This window comes from Diadema antillarum, unplaced genomic scaffold (assembly GCF_040938485.1).
Source record: "Diadema antillarum isolate AM-2024a unplaced genomic scaffold, OU_Dant_1.0 scf00000156, whole genome shotgun sequence".
NCBI classification, from domain to species: domain Eukaryota; kingdom Metazoa; phylum Echinodermata; class Echinoidea; order Diadematoida; family Diadematidae; genus Diadema; species Diadema antillarum.
In genome coordinates this window covers 951,249-969,298 of record NW_027271045.1, presented here as the reverse complement: position 1 = coordinate 969,298, position 18,050 = coordinate 951,249, and the positions used below count along the sequence as shown (strand labels likewise).

The 18,050-nt window shown below is 39.0% G+C and overlaps 2 protein-coding genes across 2 annotated transcripts in view; both read right to left on the bottom strand.

The window, feature by feature from the left end:
* The window catches only part of LOC139722082 (1-phosphatidylinositol 3-phosphate 5-kinase-like), a 106,276-nt gene that overhangs the window by 63,433 nt on the left and 24,793 nt on the right, over positions 1-18,050 (bottom strand). The window contains exon 12 of the mRNA XM_071633403.1: positions 7,326-7,400. Coding sequence (XP_071489504.1) covers positions 7,326-7,400 — 75 coding nt within the window. The remainder of the gene's footprint in view (positions 1-7,325; positions 7,401-18,050) is intronic.
* On the bottom strand, positions 10,623-12,038 carry LOC139722043 (uncharacterized). The gene has a single exon (XM_071633365.1). The coding sequence runs from the start codon at positions 12,036-12,038 to the stop codon at positions 10,659-10,661; it is 1,380 nt and encodes a 459-aa protein (XP_071489466.1). The 3' UTR covers positions 10,623-10,658.

The window sequence follows — 18,050 nt, the reverse complement described above, 5'->3', positions numbered from 1 at the left end:
TCAGTATTTGAGTAGTTTCAACTGATTTTACTTCAATCCGGGTAAATATCAACTTAAAATCCAAAAATTTCTTCAATTTGAAGACTTACCAATTAAGTTGACTCGGTCGAGAGGACCTTGGGAGAGCTACATACAGCTGTACACTGAATACTACAGCCAGTGCATGCGATGCGAACACATCACATGCTCACAAATTTCAAATCCATGAACAGATAAGATGTTTGTGTGCGCATGCGCTGGCCGTACTATTCAATGTATGTAGCTCTCCCAAGGTCCTCTCGACCGAGTCACATTCAGTCATCAATTCGAAGAGAAAGGGACTATTGGCAGAACCACACGTTGTCCGAAGCCTGTTTTCAATACTTCAACTTAATTGGTAAGTCTTCAAATTGAAGAAATTTTTGGATTTTAAGTTGACATTTACCCACGATACTAAATCTGTCATGATCCTGAATGCTACAATGCGAAGCCCCATTACGCTATGCGTATGGGGCTGCTGGTCGCAGTTAGCTATGTGTATGGGGCTGCACGCTGCTGGTCGCAGTCAGTGGTTTCGTACAATACAATGTACTACCTCGCCGCCGTACGGCGGCGGCTCTGGTACGAAACATTTATTGCACGATTACTAAGACATGAGAGCACTTTGGGGCGAGTAAGTCTCACAGTCAATGTACTTTAACCTGAAACACAAACTAAGACAAGGAAATTCAGGGAAAACTTTTGAGGTACCAAAACTTTTTATTATCTTTAAGAATTCTGTCCTAAAACTTCAGCATTAAAGCTACTTCTACATGATCCGCTCAAAACTAGATGTTTGTGAGACTCTGTGTTCTCAACATGGGCTGAACACATGTCACACAGCTTCTTGGCATAAAAACAAAAAACAAAACAAAACCCTTATTGCATTGTGAAAACTTTCAACAATTTTGAGTTAGAATATGATTTGCACATTACTCACATTAAATTTTGTTGGAAATATTCTTGTCTGTGAAGGTATCTGACTTCAGCATTGTAAAATAGTTTCATTTTAACTTGTTGAGGGCAGTTTGATTTTGCTACAACATGCATTTCCCATAAATGCTTGCCTGAGTATACTCAGGACTCGTCCTCCACAATTTAAGAATGAATTATACTATATAATGGTTATTGGGTAGGAGAACAAGAGAAAGCTTCCTGAATACTGTAAAACGAGGAATGTTTTCTCCAATTTCACGAGAGTCAAGATTCGCGAAATTAAAATGCATCTGAAAGTTCTTGTCTACACTTTACGCATTGAATGTTAGCGGCAACTCATGAAAATTCCATGCCACGAAAAAGGCCGTCGGCTTCAATTCGCAAAAATTTAATGCCGCGAATTATTGTGTTTTACAGTAACATGACGATGCAAAAGAGGTAGTGAGGTTTGGACTGGTCAAAATATTTGGATCTGATGATATGCTTTATGGAATATCTGATCTCTAAAGGATATGTGAGAGTAAAATCTATCTGTCGATAACTGTAGTTAAGAATATTAAGTCAGCAAATTTGTACAAAGTCAAGCAGCATTTAAGAAAAAGAAAGTAACAACAATGTGAATGTATTACATACAGACTGTATTTATACATAATGTCCTACCAACAGGCTGTGCAAAATGTAAATTATTATGTCACTTTGACATTTCTTGTAATGCAGAGTATTCCTTGCTTGGTTGTTTATTTTGTACTGATCAATTTATTTTGCAATGTCCCAAACTTGAAAAATTGTTATTTGCACATAATTACACACTTTCACTTCCTGTTACAATATAGCCAAATCAGAACTTTATGTGCTTCATCTAAGCTTTGTCATTGGCAAAATTTTTCATTTGACAAATTTAGTTAAAATTCATGTACAAAGGTGTACCAAGGTGATATAGCTTACATCCACTGGAGACTATATTTATGTACAGACATTCAAAGTGTCAAAACAATCCCAATATTTGTCTGATTTTAAGCAGGGAGGTGCACCTCCCTGTTTTAAACAAATTTACACTAATTTCTGTTTTGTTTCACTGCTTTCATTCTCTTGAGAGTATTTCCTGTTTGAGTAATGGATTCTTGAAAAGGATTGAATAGCATTTTAATAAGCTTCGTGGTGGACAAATGATTACACTATGTACTTAACCGGCATTCATAGTGACCATAATAGATTGTGGTGCAAATGTTTTGCTTGACTATCAAAGTGCATTAAAATAAATTACAAGTTCAACTGGTTTTACTTTCAAGAATTTGATGAAAACAAACAGTTCCTTTGGAGTCGAGGCAGCTCATCAAAACTGAATTAAATTTTACTTCACATAATTTAGCCATTTCTGAACCCCCCTCCCCCAAGCATGCAAATATTTAGCGAGCCATATTTGTCTCTCATTTTTAAGGGTAATTTAATGGATTTCCATATGGAATGTTGCTATGATATCATACATTATAACTCCAATGCATCAATCACATTCTCTTCAGAATTTGCCCTCTTGCAAAGAATTTCATTGTCAAGCCACCTCTGCTGGGATTGTTTCCATTATAATGACAAAATATACACAATTGCAAGTGAGTTTTCACAAATCACTGACAATAATTGTGTCAATGCACAGTAAGTTTTGTACAATATTAAGGCAGAGAATGTTCATGACCCATGGTATATTGTTTGCATTTAGGAGCTCCCCCCCCCCCAAGAAAAAAACCAACACAACAACAACAACAACAACAACAAAACAAACTTAAAAACATAAGAAAATGTAGCTCAAATATATATACTGTAAAACCAGAAACATTAGCAGCATGAACTTTCTCAATTCAGAGTCAATGGCCTTTTTCATGGCATGAGACTTTTGCCAATTGTCACCGGCATTCAATCCATTGTGTAGACTAACATTTTTGCAGGCATTTTGTTTTCTTGACTCTTAGCCCTTCATGTAATTTGTGAAAGTTTCATGCATGCAAAAATTTATAGTTTTACAGTAGTTTGATGAGCTATTCATATTCCTTTGCTTATTTCCAATGCACAGTACTGGGTTCAATGTAATAGGAAAGCAAAGTTTCTAAAATTCCCTCTGATTCACAGATTTATACCTGTTGAAAACAGCTGGCACAAAGGCAAGACATGTTCTGACTTAAATGCACTGAAGCTCTCATTGATATTTAGAAATTTAGTTCTCTTCGAGCATTTTAATATACTGTTTAAGCTGTCATTTTCGCGAGGGTTAAATTTTCGCGAATTTCGCGAATAACTGTTGGACCGCAAATTAAACAACATGCGAAAATGTCACCCATGCACTGGTGTAATAGTACACTTACGACAGCTCCGTGTCAATCGCGAAAACAACATCTTGCAAAAATGTCAATGACCTTGTTCGTGAAAATATCTGTAGGCGAAAATAACAGCTTATACACTATATATCACACATACAAAAAAGTGATAAATTTTGTATGAGACAGAGCTCTGCTATAAGAGATTTTTGTTGTTGCTGTTGGAAGAACTTCGATACTTGACCATATATAGGCAAAGTCAAACTCCCATGCTATGCGTATCTTTGACATTCTGCATCCCCCTATCCCATACTAAAGGCCATTTTCCTGCCTGGCATGAGAAGACCATCACCATGCCATGTCAATTAACCAGCCACCATGAAGCATCTTTAATAAAAATTACAACCATTAATCCAAAGTAATGAGTGTGACCTGACGGCGCACTTCCTCAATTAACATCAAAATAAAATGTAAATGGTCTACGTCACAGGGGCCTGCATCTTAATGAAACTACAACCCTATCAGGGCATGACTAAGGTCGAGGTAGCGTACATGTTTGCAGTTAGTGTATTGAGCACACAAAATTTCAAGGTACATGTACCGGTATCTCAACAAAAGAGCATACACAGAATATCATATCAAATGAAGCTCATCGTGTGAGCCCTGGAGTCACACACACTCAAATGCATACATGTACACTGTAATAGATTACAAGGTTTATACACTACAATAGTACCACATGTAAAATGCAACTGACTTATAATTAAATCAGTGTCTATAATGGGATTTTAAGATAACAATAGAATAAGAGAGAAAGGGATAGTAGAGAAATGTTTCCAGTGAGAATTTTTGAAGATTTTGCACGAGACCATTAAAAAACGTCCTAATAATGTTAAAAAGAGAAGAAAAAAACATCCTGGAATAATTTCAAAATTGCAGCACAAACTAAATAACTCCCAATAAATTACATTGCAAGCAGAAGAAAAACAATTTACCTTACTAGTAACAAGGCACATTTACTAGGCATTACAAAAGTGTGACGAAAATTTAATGCACATATGTCAATGAGGTTATACACACACACAAAGGAATGTGTGAATAAAAGGCAGTCTCTACTTTTATTCTGCAGGTCAGGGTACACAAACTTGCAAAGCAAAACTATGTAAGGAACATACTATCTAAGTGGAACTGCTCTTACATACCCTCTTCCACCCATTTCATCTCATTTTTACCACTTACAAAATGTAAAAAAAAAAAAAAAAAAAATTAGCCCTGTACAATAGCTCCTTGGGAAAGCTAATGCCTACATAGTGCTTCTAGTGTATTTCTGCATCTTGGCTTTTGTCAGCTGTATTTTGCCTACACATTGGATAATTGACTCTCAAGGTACAACAGCATGAAGAAAGTCAGCCTTCTTGAGTACATTTCCTGTTCATTCACTCAAGTATGTTTCAATGATCTTAAGAGTGTGTAATCCATGTTGTGTAATTAATAGAATACTGACATTTGTTTACAACCATGCGTACATAGATGTTAGATAATTTGTTGAATGCTAGTTGGACTGTATATTATCCTTGCTGACATAACAGCTTGCATGATAAAATATCATTTCTCCCTTACAACAGAAAGCAATTACAGCTTACTAAGATTTGCAAATCACTCTCACAAACAGTCAAATAGTGTTTGGTTTATTTCACCATAAAGAAGCAGATCTAAATAATTGTGTGTGTGTGTGTGTGTGTGTCTTCAAGTCTTATTCTTTATATATTCATAGTCTATTTGACATCTATTTTCAGAAAAAAAAAATGATGAAAGTGCACATTTAGCATAACAATTATGACAAAATAAAGGCAATCCTTTCAGAATAATGTTCTGATGCAAAGGTGCTGTTTCTGGAGTAAATTTCCCATTGTTTCCCCACCATTAAATCCAAAGAAAAGACTAATAAACTGACTTGAAGTGTTGGTTTATAGTGTCAATAAAATGTCAACTATTACAAAAATACGCATGGCACATGGTTACTCATTAACGCCAAACGCTGCATTTTACAACCATTAGGGTGGTCATGGTTTACCCACTATATGTAGATGCTCACTGCAGGCAAATCTTGGTATAAAGTGTCTTTTACAATTGGTTTCCAACCAGTTTGCGACAGCATGCAACTGTTTTTGTTTTTGTTTGTTTTTGTTTGTCTGGGGTTTTTTTGTGGGGGGGGGGGGGGAGCGCTGCACAACTGATTGCTTGGTGTCTTGTGAGTACTCCCATTTGTTGCAGGTAATCACATGAACTTGAGACTGTCGTGACCGGTCACATAAATTGGTATGAACTTTGAACATACTAAATATCCAGACAAGCCCAGAGGTGATCGACCACTTGCGCAACAACTTGTTCCAGTCTCAGTCAATTGCACAAGCGATTGCATGGTCTCATGTCCACTCATACGACCATGCCATTGGTCATGCTATAATTGTGATTGATGTCAAGCCACTCCCGATCAGTCACACAACAATTGCATGCGAATCCACAACCACTTGCATAAGCATATGTGAGCAAATGCGACTTACTCATGCAACGGTTTCTTCTGGTCGCTTTTGTTTTATGATAGTTGTAGGCTGTTGCATTTGTGAATGCCTTCTTGCAGCCTGATTGGAATATTGGCATATGAATTGGAATATGGTGAATTGTTTGTCACAAGCTGATAATAATGGCTGATGATCACTGCATTTCATGGGGAACTAAACAAACAAACAAATCTGCATAGGTCATATGATCACATGCAAGATGATATTTTTTGACAACTTAAACAAAGTACAGTCAAACCCATAGCGGCAACCTGTATACAGCGGCCACCTGTCTATAGCAGCCACTGAAAAATCCCCGCGAGAGAAAAGCCCTGTTAAAGACCCTGTGTATAGCGGCCACCTGTCTAACGCGGTCAGCGGCCACAAATTTTGTTTCCCTTGGTAGATTTTAACCTGTCTATAGCAGCCACAGAGCTGATAATTCAGCATGTTTTTCTGCTTTTAGTAGCCATGCCATTCATTCATGGGCAACGTTCAGTGATCGCCACTGCTGCATTCATCGCTCATTCAGTAGTGTTATCAAGCTTTGTTCATGACTGTACACATGCTACTTTGCAACAAGAATTATTTCAAGAACACCGACAATGTTTAATGAATGAAAAACACGTGGGCATACATGTATGTACACACATACATGAACATGTAAGTACCCGGTACTTATACAAGAGATGTATACAACGATGATACATGTACATGTAGGCAATGCACTCACAGTTGGATAACCTGTCTATAGCAGCCACCTGTCTAAAACGGCCACTTTTTTCGTCTCCCTTGGGTGGCTGCTATAGACAGGCTTGCCTGTATAACAACTTTACTTTCCCCAAAAACTACAAGAGGCAATAAAGTGGCAGGAAATTGTGAATCAAGAGATATCAATCTTGTTTGGAATAGATACACGTAGCAAATTTGGTCAAGGCCTCTTGAATCATGCATTGAGTATATTTGTTATGACCACCAAGGAAGCTGTAAATGCTTTCCAGCAAGCAACCACGCGACCTCCAAGTCTCTTCTGAAGGACGAAGCAGTAAGGACAAGTGTGTCTTGCCTGGGTGCACAACCTCTGCACCCATGAGACTCAAACCAGGGACCAACACAATGATAGTCCATGATCTTATCTACTGAGTCACATTTAATAGCTTCTCTTAATCTTATAAACCTTGAATTTGACTATGCATGTAACTGAAGGGAACACAACAGCTCATACAAATTATCTACAGGAGGAACCTTGATCTTGATTAAAGTATATCTGCAATTTCAACAGACTTGATGAACCTATTATCATGTAGTTTGAGGCTCATTTCACAATAAATGTTTTTTCTTGTGTGTGTGTGTGTTTTTTTGTGTGTGTGGGTGCAGGCCATGGATAATATTCACTGATGACTCTTTACACCTTTGCACAATATGGTCGACAAAACGGTTAGAAGAAAATATTTGATGTAATTTCTGATATGAGAATAGGGATGGAAAAATCTTTGTCACTCACCATTCAGACTTATTGGGATACTGGCACTAGATGCATCCTGGTTGATGGCTTCCAAATGACTTGCTTCATTGGGAGCTACAGACATGACACAAAATATCAAAGTCAAGACATGTACCTCTTTCTATTAAAGGTTTAACTATAATTTTTGTCGCTCTCAACTCTTTTTGTTCCTTTGTCCTCATCTACCTACACAAAAATTCCAATAAAATCTCAACAAAGTCATACAACTGCCTAAAAATCACCAAACCAGAACAGTTAAAAATTTGTGCAATTAAGGAAATATAGCCCAAGTTCTGGAAATGTTTCACTACAGATAAAACTCTTCTTTTTTTTTCCCAGTGCATTACGCCACAAGTAGCATCTATAAATAACATGACCATGCCTACAACAAGTGAGACTATGAATTACAATTCAGGATGTGAATATCAAATCCACCTCAGATGCAATATGATCGATCACAATTGGCCAAAATTCATGATCTCCTTTCTTGTATGTTCACCTTTTTTTTTAACAAATAAGACACTAGAAAGGGCAAGGAATTGCTGTGAAAGTCTAATGTGGTATTTGTAGCTCAGCAGTCTTACGGAAACAGACTTTCTAAAGCAAGATGTGGCATACAAATAAAGATATACAAGCAGATAAAACACATCTGAGTCTTCTAATATACTGTATACGCCAAATATTTCGCGAGGTTTTTATTTTCGTGAAAGCGAGTCAGCTGCAATTCGCGAAATGAAAGACACGCGAAAACATTGACTCTGATGCTGATATGACTGGGATGTACGCGTACACATTTCTGCGTTCAGTAAAGGACTCCACGGTCACGAATTTAACCACTCGCGAAATCATCGGAAAGTCTCAATTCGCGAAAATTTAGACTCACGAAATATATGGTTTATAGTGTAACACATTCAACTTTTGAAAAACTGAAACTGTGCATCTTCATAATGTTTTTATGGTAATCAATGCAACAGAAATATCTAGAAATTTCACTGAGATTACAATAATCTGTATTAGTAGTTAATAAGTAGTATGACATCTGTATACACGCATGTTAAACACCTCTGTAAGAGGTTATTCGCACATTATGCACCACTTCATTAAAGGCACTTCATGACTACCAAGGAGGAATATGTTGTAACAATGTGGTCTGAACAGCATACATATGATAATATTAAACAAACACACACACACACACACACACACATGCACAGTCATGTCAAGAGAAATAGGACAAGTAGGACATGTACCTACATGTACACACAAGTAGACAGATATGACATCCAGCATGGCAAATTAGTAGTTAGTTTCAGGCTTGGTAAATGTTTAATTTCTACTTTCTGCATGTAGCTCATATTTGCAAAGTGGCCACAAGAATTCATAGCTGCAGTAAGCCCACTCAGTATCACATGCACACATGTGCAGAAAATTGGGTGAACCAAGAAGCAATGGATGTTTAAAGGGTGTGTACAGTTCTGGTCGAGGTGAGGATTTAGCTTTTAACGTTTTGCGAGATATTCAGAAACCACTCTATGAGATGTCAAAATGCATGCAAATCTAAGGGGTATCAAAAGTTTATTTGATGAAAATCGGTTTTGAAATGGCTGAGCCATCCAAAAACAAGGTGAAACAAAGAGATCCTAGTAAAAGGCGTGGCCTGTCTCCGGCATTCTCATACTTTATGTCCCCACCTCAAGCGAGGTAACAGTAATTCTTACCATTTCAGACGTTACCAGTGTCGCTGGACCTCATCACAAACGTATTCCTCCGCAATAGTAATATTCATCCGCGGACTACATTTTTTTTTTTGGGTCACTGCGTCCATCATTACTCGTTACACTAAGTATTGATGTTTTCTTCGTCGGAAGATCAAAATTGAACAGTTTGTATGGCGCGTCCTTAAAGGACAAGTTCACCTTCATAAACATAAGGATTGAAAGAATGCAACAATAATAGTAGAACACATCAGTGAAAGTTTGAGGAAAATTGGACAATCGACGCAAAAGTTATGAATTTTAAAACTTTTTGTGTTGGAACCGCTGGATGAGGAGACTACTACAGCTTGTGAGTCATATGCGTACAACAGTATAAAGAAAATGTAAAAGAAAATTCAACATATTTTCACTTTTTTCGCATAATAAAAGAGCGCTTGACTTGCCTCTTTCTAAAGGCGGGGGGAATAATATTACCCATAACATTTGTCGGTAACGAGTCAGGGGAATGTGTACTTTTTTCAAAAGATGGAATTTTGTGAAATTCTCCTTGTATTTTCCTTATAGTGTTGTACGCATGTGACATCTAAGTTATACATACATTGCAGTAGTCTTCTCATCCAGCGGTTACTGCACAAAAACTTCAAAAATTCATAACTTTTGAACGAATTGTCTGATTTTCCTCAAACTTTCACTGATGTGTTCTACTAATATTGCTACATTCTCTCAATCCTTATGTTTCTGAAGGTGAACTTGTCCTTTAACTCTCTTATTATACTCATACTTTAGGTCCCCCTACCCATCCTAGCACAATGTATGGTGCCGTTCTGCGCATTTAACCTTGATAGCTAAAGTCAACTCTCTTCTTATTATACTCATACTTTATGTCCCCCCCCCCCCCCATCTTAGCAGAATGTATGGCGCCGTTCTGCGCATTTAACCTTGATAGCTAAAGTCAACTCTCTTATTATACTCATACTTTATGTTCCCCCCCCCCCCCCCCCCCATCTTAGCAGAATGTATGGCGCCGTTCTGCGCATTAAACCTTGATAGCTAAAGACTTTGGTAATAGCTTAAGACCTAGTCAACCCTCTTATTATACTCACACTTTAGGTCCCCCCCCCCCCCACCCTAGCAGATCGAAGAAAGTTTGTATAGTGCGTTCCGCGCATTTAACCTTGATATTGTGTACCGGTATTTATCTCAACTGTCTTTCCGTACTCACACCTTCTCTTATTTTCGCTTGCGTTTATTACGATAATTGTAATTCGGGTATTTTACAATCGGGCGTCTTTCTAATAGAAAAACTTCTACTCTCTTTGAAAAAAAAAAAAACAGCAGATATTTCGTAAAAACAATTTCCACTGTATTTCTTATAGTCCAAATATCTTTTATATTTTTATATTACTTTTTTATTTTCATATATAAAAGTTTTGTGATTATTAACGTCACCTAAACAATAGACCTATAGATAAAACGAATTCATTCTTACCTGTCATATCTTGAAATGGGCAGATTCCGATATACATGGTAATCCATAAAAGTAGAAGTTCAAACACCAAGAATTCAAAGAAGCAAATAACAATCAGTGGAACAGATGCACATGCGATGTGCGTTCAAATTATGACACAAAATCGTCGTCATCAGATGACCACACGAACTTAGAAGTGAAGTTATCCTTGGTGTACGGGTTTTTCGGTTTGACATGGGAGTGACGGGGACCACGGCGCTTCAGCTTGTCACCTGCATCATCGATTGGCTCGAAGTTGCTTGGGCATCTAGACTTTGATTGATAGCGTGGGCGGCTTTCGGGATTTGGGCGGATCGGTGTTGACGACGCCGCTGGTGGAGGTGGTGGTGTCGGAATGTCGACGGGAAGTGGTGACGGATTCTCAACGGATTCTGCTGATTCTTCGCATCGAATGACAGAATCGTTCATGTCCCCTTCCGCTCCAGGTTTCCCAGCTGACCACGAGTCAAAGAGAGGATCACGGCAGCAAAGTTGACGGGGACGATCTAGGGGGTAACACTTCTTCACAAGTTCAAAGAACGTGTGGAAAACGTTCTTCGATGCAGATCGGTTCCGCCACACAATCTCCGCGAGATGTGCCTCGAAGTTGGCCATACTGGTTCCATTGATCCGCTTGAAGTGGTCCTTTGCGTGTTTCCAAGCCCCCTCTATTCTGTTCGTATGCACCTTGATCACTTCACCGCTCAGGACATTTCTGTACTGCTTTTGGAAAGCATATTTGTGCACGACTGTGAAGTGTTCGTAGCCGCGGTCGTTGAGGCTGGAGTAGGCGGACCAGCCATCACTGTAGATACGACTACCTGGTTCAACATGTCTCTCAATGAGAGCGGTGAGAGTTGCCTCGTCCCGACGATCTACAGGGTAGATGATGAGCCTGTTCGTTGATCTCTCAACCATGCCGAATATCCAAACCTTGTGCCCAGGGTTTGGATTTCCTCTGTGAAATTTACACCTTCTTCCGAAAAAACTCTCATCCAGCTCAATCTCGCCTCGTAACTTCTCAGTTTCTTCGTAGTATAGGTCGTGCATAAATTGTTTGCAAAGGTCCCGCATATAGTTGGCCCAGTTCACTGATGACACGGAGTAGCCAACCCCCGACATGTTGGACACCTGTTTCAGGCTGGGGTTGAATAGCCATAACCACATGAACAGCATGATGTCTCTCACATTGAAATGAGTATGCTCGAAGAATGAGTGCTTGGTGACGCAGTAAACTTTGTCATGTGGTTGTTCCCCCTTTCTTCGGCATCTCCAAACATGTCCTGATCTTCGGTCTGTTTTCCTTTGTAAAGTGCAGCGCTGACCACACACTTCGCAAAACATCAACTTCGCTACAAGGCCATTGTCCCGCAGCCACTCCCATACCTGTTCCTCCTCCAAGGAGCCAAACAATCCAAAGAAATTCCATGGATTTGAGAAATCCGAAAACGTGGTGACAGATGGATCACGCAACCGCTTACTGAAAGCCATTGTTACGGAATGAATACAGAACCTAGCACAACTCATTTAAAAATAATAGATGAAGGTAAAATGGAATACCATTTGCGGATATAAATGAAATAAACCAATGCAAACTTTTATAACTGCGTCATTAAGAGACAAGACGCATCTCACGAAGAGCGCATCATCATTGCGCGTGGTCTTCTCTTAAGAGCGCATCTCTTCATCTGAGGAGCGCATATTCTTCGCTAGCGCAGCTTTATGACTTCCAAACGCACTGGATCTTGAATTCTGTGAACCGAAACTAGGTCTCGTCTCATCATCAGCATCTGGGTTATTAACCTCGATAGCTACAACCTCGTCTCTCTTATTATACTCATACTTTATGTCCCCACCCCCAGTCACATCAAAAAAGCAAGCTGATGCGCGTTCCGCGCATTTAACCTTGATAGCTAAGTAACCTTGAGAGCTAGCCTTGACTCTCTTATTATACTCATACTTTATGTCCCCCCCCCCCCCCCCCCCCGTGTAATATATACGTGGTGCGGTAATCAGCACGTATAATTCATAAACCCCGTTTTCCCCTGTTTTTCAATTCAAGCCGCGCTAACCGTCTTCCTAATACGAATTCAGCTTGATAGCTAAGCTCAACTCTCTTATTATACAGTACTCATACTTTATGTTCCCCCCACCCTCCGCAATATAGTAGTGCGGTAATCAGCACGTATAATTCATAAACCCCGTTTTCCCCTGTTTTTCAATTCAAGCCGCACTAACCGTCTTCCTAATACGAATTCAGCTTGATAGCTAAGCTCAACTCTCTTATTATACTCATACTTTATGTTTCCCCCACCCCCCGCAATATAGTAGTGCGGTAATCAGCACGTATAATTCATAAACCCCGTTTTCCCCTGTTTTTCAATTCAAGCCGCACTAACCGTCTTCCTAATACGAATTCAGCTTGATAGCTAAGCTCAACTCTCTTATTATACTCATACTTTATGTTCCCACCCCCCAGTCACACTAACAAAGCAAGCTGATGCGCGTTCCGCGCATTTAACCTTGATAGCTAAGAAACCTCGATAGCTATAGTCAACTCTCTTATTATACTCATACTTTATGTTCCCACCCCCAAGTCACACTAACAAAGCAAGCTGATGCGCGTTCCGCGCATTTAACCTTGATAGCTAAGCTCAACTCTCTTATTATACTCATACTTTATGTCCCCCCCCCTCGCAATATAGTAGTGCGGTAATCAGCACGTATAATTCATAAACCCCGTTTTCCCCCGTTTTTCAATTCAAGCCGCACTAACCGTCTTCCTAATACGAATTCAGCTTGATAGCTAAGCTCAACTCTCTTATTATACTCATACTTTATGTTCCCACCCCCAGTCACACTAACAAAGCAAGCTGATGCGCGTTCCGCGCATTTAACCTTGATAGCTAAGAAACCTCGATAGCTATAGTCAACTCTCTTATTATACTCATACTTTATGTTCCCACCCCCAAGTCACACTAACAAAGCAAGCTGATGCGCGTTCCGCGCATTTAACCTTGATAGCTAGCCTCGACTCTCTTATTATACTCATACTTTAGGTCCCCACCCCCCCTTTCTCTCTCTCTCTCTCTCCAGCGCACAGTGGCAGATGATCAACGAAGGTTTGTGTGGCGCGTGCCGGAACTACTTTCTCACAGTCACATATCGGCAAGGACAGTATGCAAGTTTAGTGAGCTTGAGGTGGGGACATAAAGTATGAGAATGCCTCTGTCTCCTTTTATTATTATCCCTTTTTTTTTATATCTCAGCCATTTGAAAACCAATTTTCATCAAATAAACGTTGAATCCTTCTTAAAATCATACATGCTCTTTCATATTTCATAAGAGGTTTCTCATTACCTCTATCAGGATTGTTCAAAACATGAATCCCCACCTCAACCAGTACTGTACAGTCCCTTTAAGCAAAATGAAACACTTCAACTAGAATGCAGAGCTCTCTAAAAGAAGGAACATGGAATATATGTCAATACATATACTAAAAAATGACTTTAGTGTTTTCCAGGTAAAAATCACTATTCACACTATCATTAGGCACACAGACATACAGAGACTCCAACTCTCCCGCTCTCGACGGGAGATCTCCCGCCGAAAGCCCATTTTTGCAAAATCTCCCATTCTCCCGCTTGAGATTTAATTTCTCCCGCCCTGGCTCTGTGTCTCCCGTTGGAAAAGATTTCTTACTTGTTGCCTTTGTATGTTGAAAAATAAGCCTTAGATAGCACGAGAGAGCATCTATAGGAACCCTAGAGCTTCCACGGCCCTGGACCCCGGCCGCAAGGAACTTCGCGCACATCAATCAACTTGAAGTATCCCGTTTGCTAGGGGTTTCAGGCGGGAGAATCTCCAGATCAGAAGGTGCTTGGGGTTGGAGTCTCTGGACATACACATAACAGGGATCATGTCCATATTGACAACTCGTTAGGTGGTCATCAAACAAAAGTAATTGAACTGATCACATGTAATGGTATTTCAAATCATTTACCAACATCTGTGCAACTAGCATGCCATGAAATTTGTATTGATGTAATTTCAATATCAAGATAAAGATACATTTCTATCAGAGTTGCATGGAGCATGCACTACCTGATCATAGCTACTAACAGATAATAGCTACAATCAAAATGTGTGTTGATCATAGACAGTACAGGTATTCTTTTCTCTCTTCAGGAATAATGTTCTATGCAACTAATATTCAGCTGGCGATGATTTCAGCTGCCCATATACACTGTATGTAACTTAGATATATCTTAATGCCGATAGTGATCAACACTTCAGTTTCACACTAAAATGCTACAGTGTACAAGCAAAAACAACTGTTGTCATCTGTACTTCAGAAAAAAAAAATATGTTAAAAGTGGTTAAAAGTGGTAAAATGATAAATATTTCACACAAAACACGATGAAAAACATCAACATACCTGTAACACTCAGTTCTCAAGTGCTTTTTCTCCTCATTTTGTTGTATTTCTCCTGTTCTTTCTCTTCATCCAACAGACACTGATCTATCAATCTATCAACCTATTTAACCATCTATCACTCTCCTTTAATACTAGCAATTAATCCAGTAATGTAGACATACATCTCCTCCCCCAACAGGGGGCCTCTGGAGCTCATGAGACTTGAAAAAGATATTTATTTACTATACATTGCCATTCAAAACACATGCAGTGCCAAATTGTTTTTATTAGTAGACTGTGTGTTTCTCAATTTTCTAAAATTTCCCACGGCAAAGTAACCTCAAGAATTAAAATATCTCACATGCATATGTGACCCGCTACAACAAAAGGATCCGAAAGTTGGGAGAGGACAATTTTCTGAAAATGGTATGACATAATTCCCTTACTCTTCTACTTTAATTTCATATATAACACAGCTCATAAAAGTACTCGATTGCGGAGATATCGATGATTTTATTAGCGCATGTCAAGTGGTTGAGGAAATCAGAGTTTCAAGAAAAACGCCTTCAAAGTTTTCCTTCCAACGCTATCGTGATCAAGGGGATGCGAGACAGTTTTCACCGCTTGACAAAGAAGGTATGCTCCTATAGCGACCTCCGGGATGTTCATTCAAGCTTAGCGCTACCGGTCTACGCATGATCAGTCAGTAATCAGGATGCCACACACTGACCAATAAGATCACTCCCTCGTTGCTAGGGGCGGAGTCTAGCTGCAGCGCTAAATCCAAATCTTGGGACATATTTCAGTTACAATGAAAGTTGGAAAATCAAGGCCCAGAAAAACTCTGATTTCTTGCCTTTCCTTTGATCATTTAGTTCCGAAATTTTGGCAGATGATAGACAAAACATTAGACTACAAAATTATGGCGAAACAGAATTCCGATAGTTTTGACCAATTTTGATGACGTCAAACTCGTTTTTCTCGGCTCAGCCATCAGTGACTTTAGGATCCTTTGTTGTAGCGGGTCACATATAATGAAATCATCGGACAAATGATGTTACTTCATTTTATAAGGTACATAATCATATGGTGAGCTAGGAGAGCTGTTTTTTGTTCTACTTTGAGATGATGCAGTACTGAGCATGATCATGGTAACCAAATAGTAATGAAGCTATTATGTGTACCAGCATTTTCAGACTACCAACTTGAATGTCACTTTGGTGTGATTGATTGCAAGCAATTTTGTTCTTATTTGTTTGTTATTGTTAGATCAATAACAGAAATTAGAAGCATGGTGAAAGGGTTAGTATCAAGAGGAGCACAACATCAACCATGTGAAATAGCATTCAGTGCATAAGACAGCAGATCAAAGTTGAATTTTGGCAAATGGAAAAAAAAAAAGATGAATTTCACTCCAACACACAAAGCCTATCAACAGCATGACCAAAAGAAAAAAAAAATGTGTATAACTCAAAGAGCCAAAGTCATGTCTGCTTTTTATGGAAGTGAGGGCTGCATGCATTTGTTTGCTGGCTTGATAATCATTTGTGATTTAGGTTGTTCTATTACGAATAAACCAGCTTGAAAATGTGATGGCCTGGTTGGAGACTTGACGTTCAGAAAGGCCCCTTTTCATGTCCAGTTACTGGTTTGAAAGGCAATATTTACTTCCTTAATTAATGTGTCAATTGATATGATTTGTAACAAACTTTGAGATTTCTTCTAAGTAATGAGGAGACTGTGTTTGATGTGTGCTCTATGCGTACTGCTTGCAACTACAGTACTATGACTAGTTTGATCAACATTCAAACACAAGATGGATATTATGCACTCAGATAAACAAAGAACATCTACGCAGGCAACTGGGCAGGCATCCAGTTAAGGAGGAAGGGAAATGTTAGCCACATCGGGAAACGCAATTCGAGCACAGACATACTAAGGTGGGTTTGACTGAAACACTTTTATCAAGTGGCCAAAACATGCTCTTTGAGGTACAGAAGAGAAAGCACAGCTCTACTATGCAGGCAGACAGAGACGACAAAAAACACCAAAAGTGAAACAACAAAAATACAAGAACACTTTGTAGGAGAATACCCCAAAAGAACCACAAGACAGGCTTAACAGAGAAAGTTGGACAGAAATTTCTGACAGAAGTTCTCAATGTAAGACCTGTGTGAATTTCCAACTTGAAGGAAGGGATTGGAGAAGAGTTGTATTTCTGGCGAGAGTCTACATCACAGTGGCAGTCCTCAGAGGGGCGGCAATCTGCACCTGAGATGGCAGGGGGCCCATCAACAATAGTGGGCACTTCCATACAGGTTGTCTTGCGATCTATGATCATCGCAAGATATGCAGCCAGTATTCAAGATGCCATGGAAGGCAGCAGGAAATAAATTGAACAGAGTCAGTTCAGCTTCATGTTCAATGTTCAAAATACAAATGGATGCTTTTTACAGACCAGACATACATTCAAGTTCATAATTCACCTATCAATGAAACAACAGATTCTAACTCATTGAAATTTGGAAGATATCAATCTTAAATGTTATTTCCTTATACACTGAATTGACCATGTTCAACAGCCTAAGTAGTGTAAGTCACAATTTAACAAAATTTTCAACAGGCATTTAGTTTGGAGGCAAACACACAAGGCTCATAACAGCAAGAGAAATATGAACTTCATTCTGGTGTCTCCCAATATGTAATAAAAAAAATGCCAACTGCATGTCAGAACTACAGTTCTGTGTATAAAGAGCACATACATGTAGAAGCTCTTTTCAGTATATCTGCAGGGGTAAACTCCCATGAAAACAAACTCCCATGAAAACAACTCAATTAGCTAGTTATATTTCAATAATTTTCTAGCAACAGCAACAACAACAACAAAATATAGTCACTGGTATGCCTCCACCATACAGCACAGGCTCTCCAAATAAGTCTAGAGTATGTCTTGACAATGTGAGACGACATGTTTGTCCCAAATATGTCGAGTGTTTATTTTCCTTGAATATCATTTCATATGGATGAATGGCTAAAATAATCGTTTACAAGAAGGCAAGTATTTGGGAATTTCAGCATTTTCACTG